At 33.5% G+C, this 13,784-nt stretch overlaps 1 protein-coding gene across 2 annotated transcripts in view; it reads left to right on the top strand.

Moving 5' to 3' along the window:
• Positions 1 to 13,784, top strand: part of LOC138311432 (period circadian protein-like) — a 55,185-nt gene that overhangs the window by 41,122 nt on the left and 279 nt on the right. For both annotated transcript variants that reach the window (XM_069252791.1, XM_069252790.1), the window contains 7 exons: positions 1,711 to 1,740; positions 3,213 to 3,260; positions 3,721 to 4,777; positions 7,158 to 7,273; positions 7,466 to 7,523; positions 11,838 to 12,010; positions 12,385 to 12,553. In XM_069252791.1, coding sequence (XP_069108892.1) covers positions 1,711 to 1,740; positions 3,213 to 3,260; positions 3,721 to 3,962 — 320 coding nt within the window. In that variant the 3' untranslated portion in view covers positions 3,963 to 4,777; positions 7,158 to 7,273; positions 7,466 to 7,523; positions 11,838 to 12,010; positions 12,385 to 12,553. The remainder of the gene's footprint in view (positions 1 to 1,710; positions 1,741 to 3,212; positions 3,261 to 3,720; positions 4,778 to 7,157; positions 7,274 to 7,465; positions 7,524 to 11,837; positions 12,011 to 12,384; positions 12,554 to 13,784) is intronic.

Genomic DNA, 13,784 nt, shown 5'->3' with positions numbered 1-13,784 from the left:
GAAATCAGATCCATGTTTTGGGTAATTTAGCGTTTTATTTATGGAATCAATCGTTTTCTTAGAGCTTACATGTATGGCACCGGTTTCACGATTTATGATCTTTATTTATGTACAAATTATCTACATAACAAATTTGCTGTTCTAGACATGCCAACTACAGATGACGTAGGAAGGGAACTCGTCTACGTGGCTGCCCCTCAGGTAGCCTAATTGTTCGAGCTATATTTTCGGCGGGGCTTTGGATGTAATTAAAAGTGGTCCAATCGTTCTCTTTCAAATTAACGTGTAGAAATAGCATGTTGAAAGATCAATATTACCAAAATATTACCAAATATCACTTAAGTCATAAAAATTCAGTGGTTCTGTTGTCTCTAAAGATGCTACAGCGAAAAGGGCCACACTTCCAGATAATAGTTCATTCAAATCGTTAAAGCGGCGAAAAAACATAGGTTAAAAATGTAAACAATTGCAAAATGTATCTCACGAGCCACGACATGTACCGGTCCAGAGGTACAGTCGCTGTGACCAATGCAACATTCAGTTGTGAAATGAAAATGGTGATCTGGAAGATTTACCTAGTTTCATTGAGGACGGGGACGAAGTTGAAAATGTTAATTATAGAGTTATAACATAGAACAAAAGTAAAAAGTTAAGTATTTTGCGTATATGTAATAGATTGTAAAGATAAATCTATAACAGATGGTTATGATTCCGGTAACCACTTTTAGACACAAGACTCCCACTTGGAAGTGCTTGAAAAATCTGGATATTTATATATGATAATTTATATTCATACCAATATATAAATATACAGTAGGGAAAAATCTCGCTTGTTGGTATCGAGACTATGATAAATGATTTATCTTAGATTTTTGGGGCATTTTGCTCCGCAATCTTGAATTCAGCAAGTATCAAAGATTACTTTTTAATATACATATTGGTTACATTCGTCATTGCAATACTTGGTATTTGACATTCATTACTACACGGATTTGTCATTTGTATCTTTTTAATCGTTTTTTTTTCATATTTGACGCTATCTTGCAATTGTTAGCCATCTTGGTTTTTGTGTTGAATGAATATACTATGTTTTACTTCCGTTATTTTATCCAGTTGTATTCTACAACGCTTTAAAATAAGATAAATACAAGTTTCAATGTTATTATTTATGTGATTTCTGAATGAACTATTGAAGATTTGTTTAATATTTGGCGGCCATATAGTGGACGCGATCTTGAATTATTTAAAAATGCTCAAGGCAAATGAGAACACACACACACAACCTGGATTCTTAGTATATAATATAAATTTTGTAATAATCAGCAAAGAAAATAACTATATCAGAGGTTTTTTGGTGATTGACCCTTTTGCGACCGTACTTGATTTATCTGTGCCAGGATAACGTCATTTATTACGAGGCCATTATATAATAATAACATGATAGCCAGAGCTAAAGGACTTTGTAACAAAAAGGCTGCCACGCGTTTAAGTTTGAACAACTCATTCTGACGATGAAATACTCAAGACATTATCGTTGTTGTAGTTATACTTGCCTTAAAATCTGAATAAGACAATTACAGTTGTCCTATGTAGACCGTTTTTGCTAAAGAAACTTTCTTGGTCTTTTATAGACAGATTTGAAAACCTTAAACTGGCACAAAATCATGACGTTATATTTCAGAAGATTAAGTAGATTTGTTTTCTTTTCAGAACAACAGTTAGTTATGCTGTTCAGTTTATGTGAGTATTTATTTTGATACTTTCTAAGTCAATTCGGTAGAAATATAAATCTTCAATAAATGCATAGAATCAAAAAGTAGGAAACCAATACTTTTGATTCTTTATTTTGATAAATAAATCCTATTTATTTTTTTTCCAAAACTTCTAACGATAGAACAAAATACAAACTGTTGTATTTTTACAAGGGCTAACTCATTTTCCTTATTTTCCAAGACATAAACGTAATAATAATGTTTTGGCATATTTTCGTCCCTGGCCATTGGCCAAACTGAATTATGAATAAGACATCAATGCGCCACAACTCAATTTGTTTTATTGTATAAGTAAGTAAATTACGGAAACTTATGCCGAATTAGTACATGGTTGAGTTATCTTAATTAAATTATCAGCATTATTCTCAATATCTTCTGAGGTTATAAAGTCATAGACAAAAAATGGACGGACATTCTTGTTCATAGACACTATTAACTTCATAATCCAAAAGGGTATATTGAAAATAATGGTTTTTAAACAAATTACTAAATTATAAGAAATATAATAACTCGATGTAAATATATGTATAGTCGAGGCATAACCTTTTTGTTTACTTAAATTGTATCATAAACAAGTTTTGGTTTGTTGTCAATTTTTGATGTCTCAGTTTAAATATGTTTTTATCCATAATTTTCATTTGACATGTGTTTTAAGTGCGGCTCATTTTTATCCTGATATCATATTTCATACCCATTTCAAATCACAACCAAAATTGCACTAATTAGTTATTAATGCTATTGTATTTATATGCAATACTCTTTCGCAAGTAAAAATTATGCTAAATATCCTGATAGGGCAAGAGATATAAGGTATTTCACACTGTCAAACGGCAGTTAGCATTGTGACAACGGGTAACAGTTGACACGTTTGTCGTATTTTGACATCGCAAAATGTCACATAATTTTTCATCGAAATCTTGTTTGATATCACGTATTAATAGTTTTGCTTTCCAAATTAAGTCAAAAGTTTGCCTTAAATCCCTTTTCGTTTAACGTCAAGACGCTGTTGGTTATCTTTGAACTGTTCGGTGATAATGTGTACGAAAAAATTGTCGATCTCGACCTATTAAAATACAGGATATTCACTAGCGCTATACATGTGATACCGAATATATATACTACCGACTTGAGAGGGTGACAGCGCCTCTAAAGCAGCTAGTATTTATATAATGTCATATGTATATATCTGTTTATTACAAATTAAGATTAGTCCCTACATCATATTGGTTGAATATATCGTTTTGATTCCTAGTTTAGATTACTGTAATACTTTTTGATCACTTGTGTTTTTCAACTTTTAAATTAATTGTTTTTGGGAACCGACTACAGTATTTTGATACATTCGCAATTAAATACCATACGGTATCAACCATCAGTCATTATTGGATATACAATGGTTCCATTTATCAGGCGCATATGCTATTTTGTTTAATGTTGTAGGCATTTTGCCAATTATCACTGCAGCTGTGACAGAAATGACAACGACAGGTACGAAACAACAACTATAATAAATGTCAAAAGTTTATGTCAAAAGTTATCTTATTTTGCCACGTGATTCAATTCCATTGCCAGTCTGACGTTTTACTATCGGTCTTATAATATCAATTATACTAAGAAATCGATTTCTTTTAAACGTATATTCATATTAAGTAAATTTGGTTCTAACACACAAATATTACCATCATGACTTTGTATCGGTGATCTTTGTTCAGCGATTTCAACGAATTAAGTAACTATTGCTTTTATGATTTTAGAGCGGCAACGAAAATCATACTGAACAACCATCAACTAAGATCCGTCATTTCGCAAATGAACATAAATGTGATGTACTTTTCTAATTTGGAACCAGCCTTTAACAACTTAATCACCTAATAGAAACTTTCATTCAATATATAATTGAACATAAATAAAAATATTATAAATAAGGACATGATATGTATGCTTGCAGAGAAAGATTGCAAATGTGATGAATGGATGAGTTCATCAAAACGATCAACAACAAGCAGTATGTTGTTGACTACATTAACCCAGATAATAGCAACTAACAACGCAAGTACAGCGACGACTAAAGGCGTAGGTACAGCGACGACTAAAGGCGTAGGTACAGCGACGACTAAAGGCGTAGGTACAGCGACGACTAAAGGCGTAGGTACAGCGACGACTAAAGGCGTAGGTTACAGCGACGACTAAAGGCGTAGGTACAGCGACGACTAAAGGCGTAGTTACAGCGACGACTAAAGGCACAGGTATAGCGACGACTAAAGTCGTAGGAACAACGACAAATATCATCACTAAAATATCGACAGAACCTACTACAAAATCGACAAAAACTACTACAACATCGCCAGAATCTAATACAACATCGCCAGAATTTAATACAACATCACCGGAATTTAATAAAACATCGCCAGAATTTAATACAACATCGCCAGAATCTACTACAACATCGACAGAATTTAATACAACATCGCCAGAATCTACTACAACATCGCCAGAATTTAATACAACATCACCGGAATTTAATAAAAAACATCGCCAGAATTTAATACAACATCGCCGGAATTTAATACAACATCGCCAGAAATTAATACAACATCGCCGGAATTTAATACAACATCGCCGGAATTTAATACAACATCGCCGGAATTTAATACAACATCGCCAGAATTTAATACAGCATCGCCAGAATCTACTACAACATCGCCTGAATTTAATACAACATCGCCAGAATTTAATACAACATCACCAGAATCTACTACAACATCGCCAGAATTCAATACAACATCGCCAGAATTAAATACAACATCGCCAGAATCTACTGCAACATCGCCAAAATCTAGTATCCATAACAGAAAAACATACCCCGTATCTCATCACAGAGGGTGGAGGAACTCGAATCAAACTGGTCATATAACACAGAATACCACATCATATTGTTGACAACGTCTGCCGAAAATACGTAGCTAAAACAGAACAGAAGTACTCGTTACCAACGCCTCAATGGTGTGAGTGTTTTATGTTTTGTTTTCTAATTGGTGTGTAACATTTGTATTTGTTCTTCATTTTGCACTTGGACGTAATATTGCACCATACCTTCAAAATGTTTAAAATAAGAACTCTTAGAAGAATTTGAATCGATGGGAGATACGGTAGCAATCCTCGTGTCCATATGTCTGTCCGTTTAGTTGGTTCCACAAGGGCATCGGCGATGACTTGTAGATGTTTAATATAGCTATGATTTGTACCTGGAAATAAAATACAATACAAAAAGAAGACATAGCCTATAATTTAAAAGAGAAATGTTATATACAGGTGAATACCATAGTAATAAAGGAGCCATTTTGAAATCATTGTCGTCATAACATTAATTAAAACCTTCATAGGATTGTATTTTTTGTTCACCTTGCCCGAAGAGCCGGTAGCTTATGCGCAGCGTCAGTCGTCCGTCGTCCGTCCGTCAACATTTCATTTAAATCGCTACATGGATTGTTACCAAATTTGGCCAAAAACTTTCTGAAGGCAAGGGGAACAGAGTTTGTATAAATTTTGGCTCTGATCCCATGGGGGCAGGAGGGACGGGGGTCCATAGGGGAGATAGAGGTAAATCCTTTAAATCGTTACTAGTCATAGAGTTCTGCATGGATTGTAACTAAAGGTGGTGTTCAAGTTAACGTTAAAAATCCCATAGAAACTGCCCTCGGCCCAATTTTCTTGAAACCTTGAATATCGAAAGTACCTCTAGTTTTCCCTTTAAAATAAGACTACTTTTTCATTTTGTGATTTTTAAAAGGCCCAAAAGGCCTGAAATCTTCGTGTATATTTTTCATAAAACTACCTTCACAAATATGTCAAAATAGGTCATCATTTGTTAAATATTCTACATTTTTCATTCATAAAATCAGTTGAGTAGATCGTATGCTTTATATCTGAGTCATTTTTTTCAGATTTGAACGGAAAATGTTTGTTCTAGATAATTGTATTAACAAAAATTAAAACTTTTGGAAAAAATGTAAACGAAATTTTGCTCTTTGTCATCTCATTTAACCCTATTAAAGGAGGTGTCCACAATTTTACCCTACATTAAAGATATTCTGAGGACAATTTCTATCTATGTGGTAATTAGTTTCAAAATTGAAATCCGGGAAAACAGTTTATGGGTGATTTATTTATAGCGAGTGCAGGTAGCAACATAACTCTGTTTTATTAATATAACTAGCTAAACATTTCAAGTTTGAGATTTCATAGTGAAAAGTAAAGTATACTTTTGGATACTCAATATAATGGTAACAGTTTCGAAAATAATGGTTGCCATGTTAACAAAATGATTGGTTGAAATTTAGATATTTTAGACATAAGTGAAAATTGGTACATATGGGTTATGAGGTATGCCGAATTCGATAGTAACAGTTTTGAAATACTTTGTTGTCATGCTAACAAAATTAAGGACCTTGAGTGGTCAAAATTAAGATTGTAGTCTTTGTGGTGTTGGCATTCATTTTAGTTTAAACACCTTTTAATTGAAAATCAAATGTAATTCTGTTAAGCTCAATTTCAAATGATTTTATCTATCTTAGAGGGAAGAATAACCTGAATTAACAGTCACCAAGGCAAATTAGATATAAAGAAAAACATATCTGGCGATATTTCACCCTTTGAAATGCTGTTTTCCCCGGATTTCATTTTTTAAGTATCTATTATATGATTATACCTATAATATGCTTTTAAAATTATTTAAAAGATCTAGAGTGGACAAAATCAATAACATGCCAAATATTTGGTGCAAACCTTTAAATTTTAATCTGTCAAATATTTGATATTTTGTGCTTAAAAAATCAATTTATATTAAAAATAATTAGTAAATATCATTATAAATGGGTATACAATAAAGAAAGTATCTTTCATTACCAAAGTAATTCAAAAGCAAAATATATGTTCAAAAGGGTTCCCTTGACACACCCTAGAGTATTGTTAGAAAACATTATTTTAGGCCGTTAATAAAAATCGGACCGTGGGCAGATTTTGCAACACCACCTTTGGGTAGAAAAACATCCCCACGAAAGGGAAATAGAGTTAATAGCATTAAATTTGGCTCTGACCCCCCGTGGGCAGGAGGATATAGGCCCAATAGACGAAATAGAGGTAAAATCCGTTAAATCGTTACTAGTCATAGAGTCATGCATGGATTATAACCAAAGTAGGTCAGAAATATCCTCTGGGGGAGGGGAACTGAGTTGGTATAAATTTTGTCTCCGTCTCCCTAGAGCAGAACTTTCATTCAAAACAGAACTACTTTCAGTGTGTTGTTTAAGAATATTGCGATACTTTGAAATTTATCTTAGGTAGGAGTATTGGTACAATATATGTTGCATTTAGCTTTAATTTCAGCGTCTTCAAGACTATCAGTGCCAATGTCAATCTTTGTGGAAGGAACATTTACTGAAGATCTGAAAAAGAGTAACTCTGACATCTACAAACACTATACTAACGTATTTCAATCAAATGTAAGTGTTTCGGACAACTTTCTTTGACGCAGTCAGTACACAATATTTATTATAATTGTTTCAAATAAAAAAATAAAGTAATTTGAATTAGATATTTGCCTGTAAAGAAACATTTTAATAACTGACAGTTGTACATATGTTTATGCTGGTCATAGTATTTGGGCCGTGCATTGTCTTTTCTCTATTCTGTAGCTTAGGGCGAGATACAATGACACACCGGGTTTGGTCTCTTGACAGTTACAGGGTTCAGGTAAGTGTCAAAATTATCCTTATCTAGAAATTTAATGTAGATAACAGTTATTTATTTATGTTTTCATTGACAACGAAATAATAGCCTTGAAGACTTCCAGTATTCCGGCTCACTCATCGATAAAGCCTGTGAATCGACACATGTGCGTTCTGTAGACAAATGTACACTTACACCTATATATATATAGCATGTTGTCCACTGTGTATCACCTTCTAACACGTAACAAAGCAATTACTTGCAAAGCTGTTGGGGTTTGTTTTAGGGAGAAAATATGTAGGTTATCGAAGCATTTACATGTTTCTCACAAATGAATAGAAATCCAAATAATAATCCGTCGACATATCTCCACGTATATTACTCGACTGGCCACATGCACGTGACCACCTGTCCCAAACGAGTCCCATATATAAACTACTAAGGACGCACACGTGTACATGAACGTGAAAAGGCTAGTGTATATTGACGTGTTTTATAAGCTCGTACTGGACATATTTTGAGATATAGCTGACAATCTTACTACTTCAATGATATATCTTGTCACGTGAGTGCTTGATCATTATATTACCTGCGATATCGGGGTATGTATGTCAGAGGCTACATTCCTTGGATACGATACTTTAATAACTAGTGTGTGTGTGTGTGTGTGTTTGTCAAAAACGATCTTTTTAAATTTTCATTCATGTTAACTTGCATTCTCATCGGTAAGCGACTTCGGGAGCGGTCTGCGTTTGGATTGGTGACCATTTTAAATTAGTTTGGACCCAGACCTCGTCATGTCATCGTGATATTCCAGTGGCGTAGGAAGGTGAAACGTAATTGGGGTGCAGTGGTCCTCAGTATTTCGTACCCCCCACCCCCTCGCGCGCACTGCAACCACAGGAGATATATATATATATATATATATGCATTTGATATAGTTTTTTCATATATCATACATATAATCCTTGTACACATCTATAGACAGTGATGTAGCTAACATGAAATTATTGAAAACGCAAATGCGAGTTTAGGAGTCCGGGGTATCCCTGGAAAAATATTACGATTTAGAATGACTGAGTTTAACGATGTATTTTGTTGATTTTGCGAGCGCCGAACGCGAGATTTCGGTGTTTGTGGGTTCGGGGGTCTCCCCGCGGAAAACATTGTACAATTTAGAATGCCACAGATGATATTCACGATGCGTTTTGTTGAATTTGCGATAGCCGAAGGCACGAGATTTTAGTGTTTTTGGGTCCGGGGTCTCCCTCGGGAAAAAAAAATCACGATTTAGAGTTACTGAGATGAGTTTCACGTTTTACGATGCATTTTGTATTTGATGATTTTGCGAGCGCCGAAGGCGCGATGTTTTGATGTTTGAGGGGTCCGGGAGTCACCCCCGGGAAATGCCAGAATTGAGTTTTACGATGCATGTTGTTGAATTTGCGAGCGCCGAAGGCGCGATATTTTGGTGTTTGGGGGTCCTGGTTCTCCCTCAGGAAAAAAATTACGATTTAGAATGGTTGAGATGAGTTTTACGATGCTTTTTGTTGATTTTGCGAGCACCGAAGGCGTGAAATTTTGTTGTTTGGGGGGTCCTGGATTCTCCCCCGGGAATATTTTTACCATCTATAATGGCTGAGATGAGTTTTACCATGTATTTTGATGAATATTCGAGCACCGAAGGCGTGATAATTTGTTGTTTTTGGGGTCCTGGTTTTTCCCCGGGAAAATTTTACGATTTAGAATGGCTGAGATGAGTTTCACGATGTATTTTTTTAATTGCGAGCGCCGAAGGCGCGAGTTTCCGTTGTTTGGGGGGTCCGCGGGTCTCTCCCGAGAAAAAAACCTTTTGGAATGACTTAGATGAGTTTTAAAATGTATTTTGATGATTTAAGCGTTCTTAGCACAGTAATTTTTCGATTTAAAGTTACCTGCATTTAGAAATGATAATTGTGAGTGTCGTCATGCCATTATGCAACCCAGCTCGATCGGAACATACTGGATTTCACACCATGGGCACATTGTTGTGAAACTCAAAATAATAATGAAATGATTGTCATGCTAAGACATATAAACAAATTTATTTCTTTAAAAGGCATTTTTTTTAAATAGTATAATCCCTTGATGGACATTTTAGTCTAGTTCATGTGTATTGCTTTTTCATTATTAAAGGTTTGAACATTACGTGCGTGAACGTTTTAGGAAACGCGTCATTCTATAATGAAGTACAAAAATGTGCATTCTGTATTCTATAGGGAGCTTTAGATAGATAATACGTCTTTCTTACATTAATCTATACGAAGTACAGCTTTTCGTATAATCGGTCAAATTGTAATATTCAAACATTTACAAAATTATTATACGTTTGTAAAAGAGATTTCGGATCGAATGTGGATATGCTTCTCAGATAGATTATATAAACACGATGGATTTTTACATAGACATTATTCTAAGCTTCAAACGTATATAATTATCATTATTTGTTTTCATAATAAGTCAGACTTTCTGATTGGCAGATGCTTTTTCTTCATACACTATAAAGAATAAAATCTGAGAATGGCGTGAAAACCCGACGTTATCATGACGTCACAATCGAGACGTCGATGTTGCGTATTGATTACGAAAAAAGAATACATTGGAAAATATTTACATTTTCACTGCAGTCCCACTATGGCAGTCATATAGACAATGAACTTCAAGCGCTTATTATGACGTCATTATCATTGTGAAGTCACAAATGTCGTGTCAGTAATCTCGGAAGACGGCTGTTCAAATGGCTGTTCCATCTATGACGATAACGAATGCTTATTTCCTTATTTATAAATGCAAAATTCTTGGGATTTTTTATCATAAAATTTTAACCAATGTAAATATAAGCATTGAACGTCTTTCAGTTGGCATTCATATTGGCGCGCTTCATGGAATTTGCCTCTGTCCAGTTTTGCATTAATATTGGCTATGAATGCCAACTGAGAGGACGTTCAATGCTTAAGTCAATGGAACCATACGTTGAAAAGTATTTTATGTTATCAAGTAGTCTGAAAAATTAATTACAAGCTTTCATGTAACTTATTTCTTAAAGATGCTCCACCGCCGACAGAGCATAAATGATCTTCATCGTTTGAACAATAATTGGTGTTTAATACGTGTATATATATGTCTAATTAACACAAAAAATAACAAAATAATTTATTTCGCTATTGGTGCATGCGCAATTTAGTACTTCATTCCATATAGGATATAGTGACACGGAATTTTTTCGGGATGCAATTAATTATTTTTCATATTTTTAACTTAAAGTAAAATTAGAAGCTCAAACTTTTCAATGGTGGTAATGGTGTAAAGTAAGTAACTTTTGCAACTGAAGAAAAATACAAAATCGTCTGCTCCTGTTTTTGATAGCGAAAAAATACCATTTGTCAGCGGTGGAGCATCTTTAACTTCATCGGGATGTGATTCACGCAGTTTGCATACAAATTTTCTTAAAAATAGTGACATCAATGCTTATATAATAGAGGTGATTATATGTCTACCCTTATTTAATCATTATGTGTGATGGTATGACAATGTGTAAATGTTAAAAAATAAAACATATTTAGATGGAACATGCAGTATGTGTATATCTTGTGATAATTACAGAATCTGAACCTCACACGTCCTTTAAAGTTATATGTGCCGTATTCTTCATACTTACTAAATAAGACTAGGTTTTAATATGTTAATCATCACCAAAAGTGACATTTAGGAAATTACAGTACTTCATCATCATCATCATCATTCTTTATTCCTCAAAAGTTGAGAGTACAGGGAAATGAAAAAAAAGAGATACACATATACAAAAATCATTATATATGTAAATCAATAGTGAAACGAAATGAGTAATTACGGTCAGACTATGAAGCCATATTTTTAAAAGTATTATTAATAATTGTTAATTTATATTGTTAAATGCTTTCTGCATGCAGGTTTCCATCTAAACATACATAAGGCATAAAGAACAACAATTTTACAGTACATAATTTCGGTGTTGTAACTAGCGTTTACAAGGCATCTGAAGCTATTTGAATGATTTTTACGGCTTAATTCATCACACCTTATGGTTTTTGATAAATTAATGATGGAAAAATAGCATGTCGAAATTATCGCCCAGTTACAGTACGTATAACTTTGATGATCCTAGCTGTTAAAAGGACGATATATAACTAACAAAAACATACCAAAGTGTACCAGAATAGCCAAACAGATGCACCAAATACATGTTTATGTGCTCAGTGTCATGCAGTTGATGAAATTATGATTATTAGTTACCGTCTTTGTTTTTTTTTCTATTTTAAGGGCCGGTTCTATAATATGACGACTACAATGTAACAATGAACCTAACGACAAACAGCATCAGTGATCAATACAAAAGTCTACTTGGAGTAAACTTAACAGAGTTTGCCGTAAAAAAGTTGGAACTAAATCTTTGGATATCCAGTTAAGCAAAACAAACAAGGCAATGCAACAGTGTAAGTAGATCGTTTGTTTGTTTGTTTTTTATTCTTGGGATTCAGATGTTTTGCTTTATATCATGTTTATTTTTTCACAGTGATTAAACCTAAATGTTAATTAAACTAACTGGTTTATTATTACTCGTTTAGTACAATATCGCCATTGTGCTTTCTCTGTTAAATCTTTATATTAGAAATTAATTTAGATAAACAAATCATTACTAATATAACCGCAAATCATAAATAACTCCTTACCGCGACATATTAATATAATATCTTATAAATGCAAGTGTCATACGCATCACATCATTTGTTTTAGAAAGCATACAAATTTTGTTATAATTAGTGTTTGTTTTTACGCTAACATTTTACACACTTTTTCTGAATTTCAGACGTAAGATCATTCTTTTTGAAAGAATGCACTTGCTCGTCAGAGCATACAGCATGCATGGAGGAAAATGAGAAATTTACTTGCAGCCATAAATGCAAAGTTCCTCGATATAATAAATGTTCAAAACATGGCGACTGCAGTGTGAACGAACGTGGGAAAACTGAATGCAGGTAATAAGGATTTCAAAGAGGATCTGACAATATTCTACTAGAAGTAACGTTCCAATGACATTGCATATTAGCAAATCCAAAGAGGTATGGCGCATATCGGCCCGTTTCCATGTAGGTGACCATTTTCAAACTCAAAAATAAATTTCAAAATATGAAGTTTTTGAATACACATCATTCACGTTTGATGTATAAATGATCTTAGTTTTTTATTGCAGCAGATAATTATAATAATAGTATATATAATTTACTAAATGGCCATAAAGGTGCGTCATTGCGCAATTTACTACATTTGGTGGTGATTTTCCCCGCAATAAAATCCACTTTTACATAGAGCGTATCGGAGGATCAACTTTTACTATGGCTCAATTTCAATTTCAATTTCCAAATATTTTATTGACAACATATGTTAGGGTCAATTGTAAACTGTATTAGACATCAGGCATAGCCTATCTTAGTCTTATCCTGATATTGGTGATACAAACAAACAATTATGTAGAACATATGTACATGGTGAGGTTTATGAAAATAAGGGGAGGTAACTCCTAGATGAGGAACGACATAATTTTTTATCATGTGTATTGTAAATCTATAAATTAACAGTTAATTTTTATTTTTTTTTATAATAACCAATAGTATCATATGATTCTAACTTTACATGATAGTATGTATATTTTGTGATATTGGTCCTATTCGCCTCAACAGATACAGGCTATAAAGTCCAAATGTGTATAACACAATTAGCCATCCACTAATGGGAATTATGAACCAATTTCACAAAAATAGACATAAATTTGATTTGTGGAGTTACAACTATATTTGTAATTACAAGTGTTTAGACATTATTAATTTCTATTGAGTTACCTTTCTTAGATATTTGATGATTTTGAAATAACAAAAGAAAAGAAGAAGAGATGATAATCATATTAACAGAGAGACACTAAGTTTACTATAGCTCATTTCATTCAGTGTAGTAAAAATATAACTTTAATTACATTTCCAAAAAAGGTCCTCCGATGCGCTCGCGCCGACAAATAAAAAAACGTTACTGATAAAATATTTTTAGTCAATATCATCCAGACTGCCGTATAAATCAAAGAGTGAAAAAATAAAAGAAACAAAAGTGATGAGTTGATTTAAAATACATACCTACATATAGAAAAAGATGGAACAGCGAATATTCGGGGAAAAAATGTTTGTTTTGCCTTCATTCTCTAATGTTGAAGTTTTGAAA

Source organism: Argopecten irradians, unplaced genomic scaffold (assembly GCF_041381155.1).
Source record: "Argopecten irradians isolate NY unplaced genomic scaffold, Ai_NY scaffold_0022, whole genome shotgun sequence".
Taxonomy (NCBI): domain Eukaryota; kingdom Metazoa; phylum Mollusca; class Bivalvia; order Pectinida; family Pectinidae; genus Argopecten; species Argopecten irradians.
This window is presented reverse-complemented; position numbering and strand designations above follow the sequence as displayed.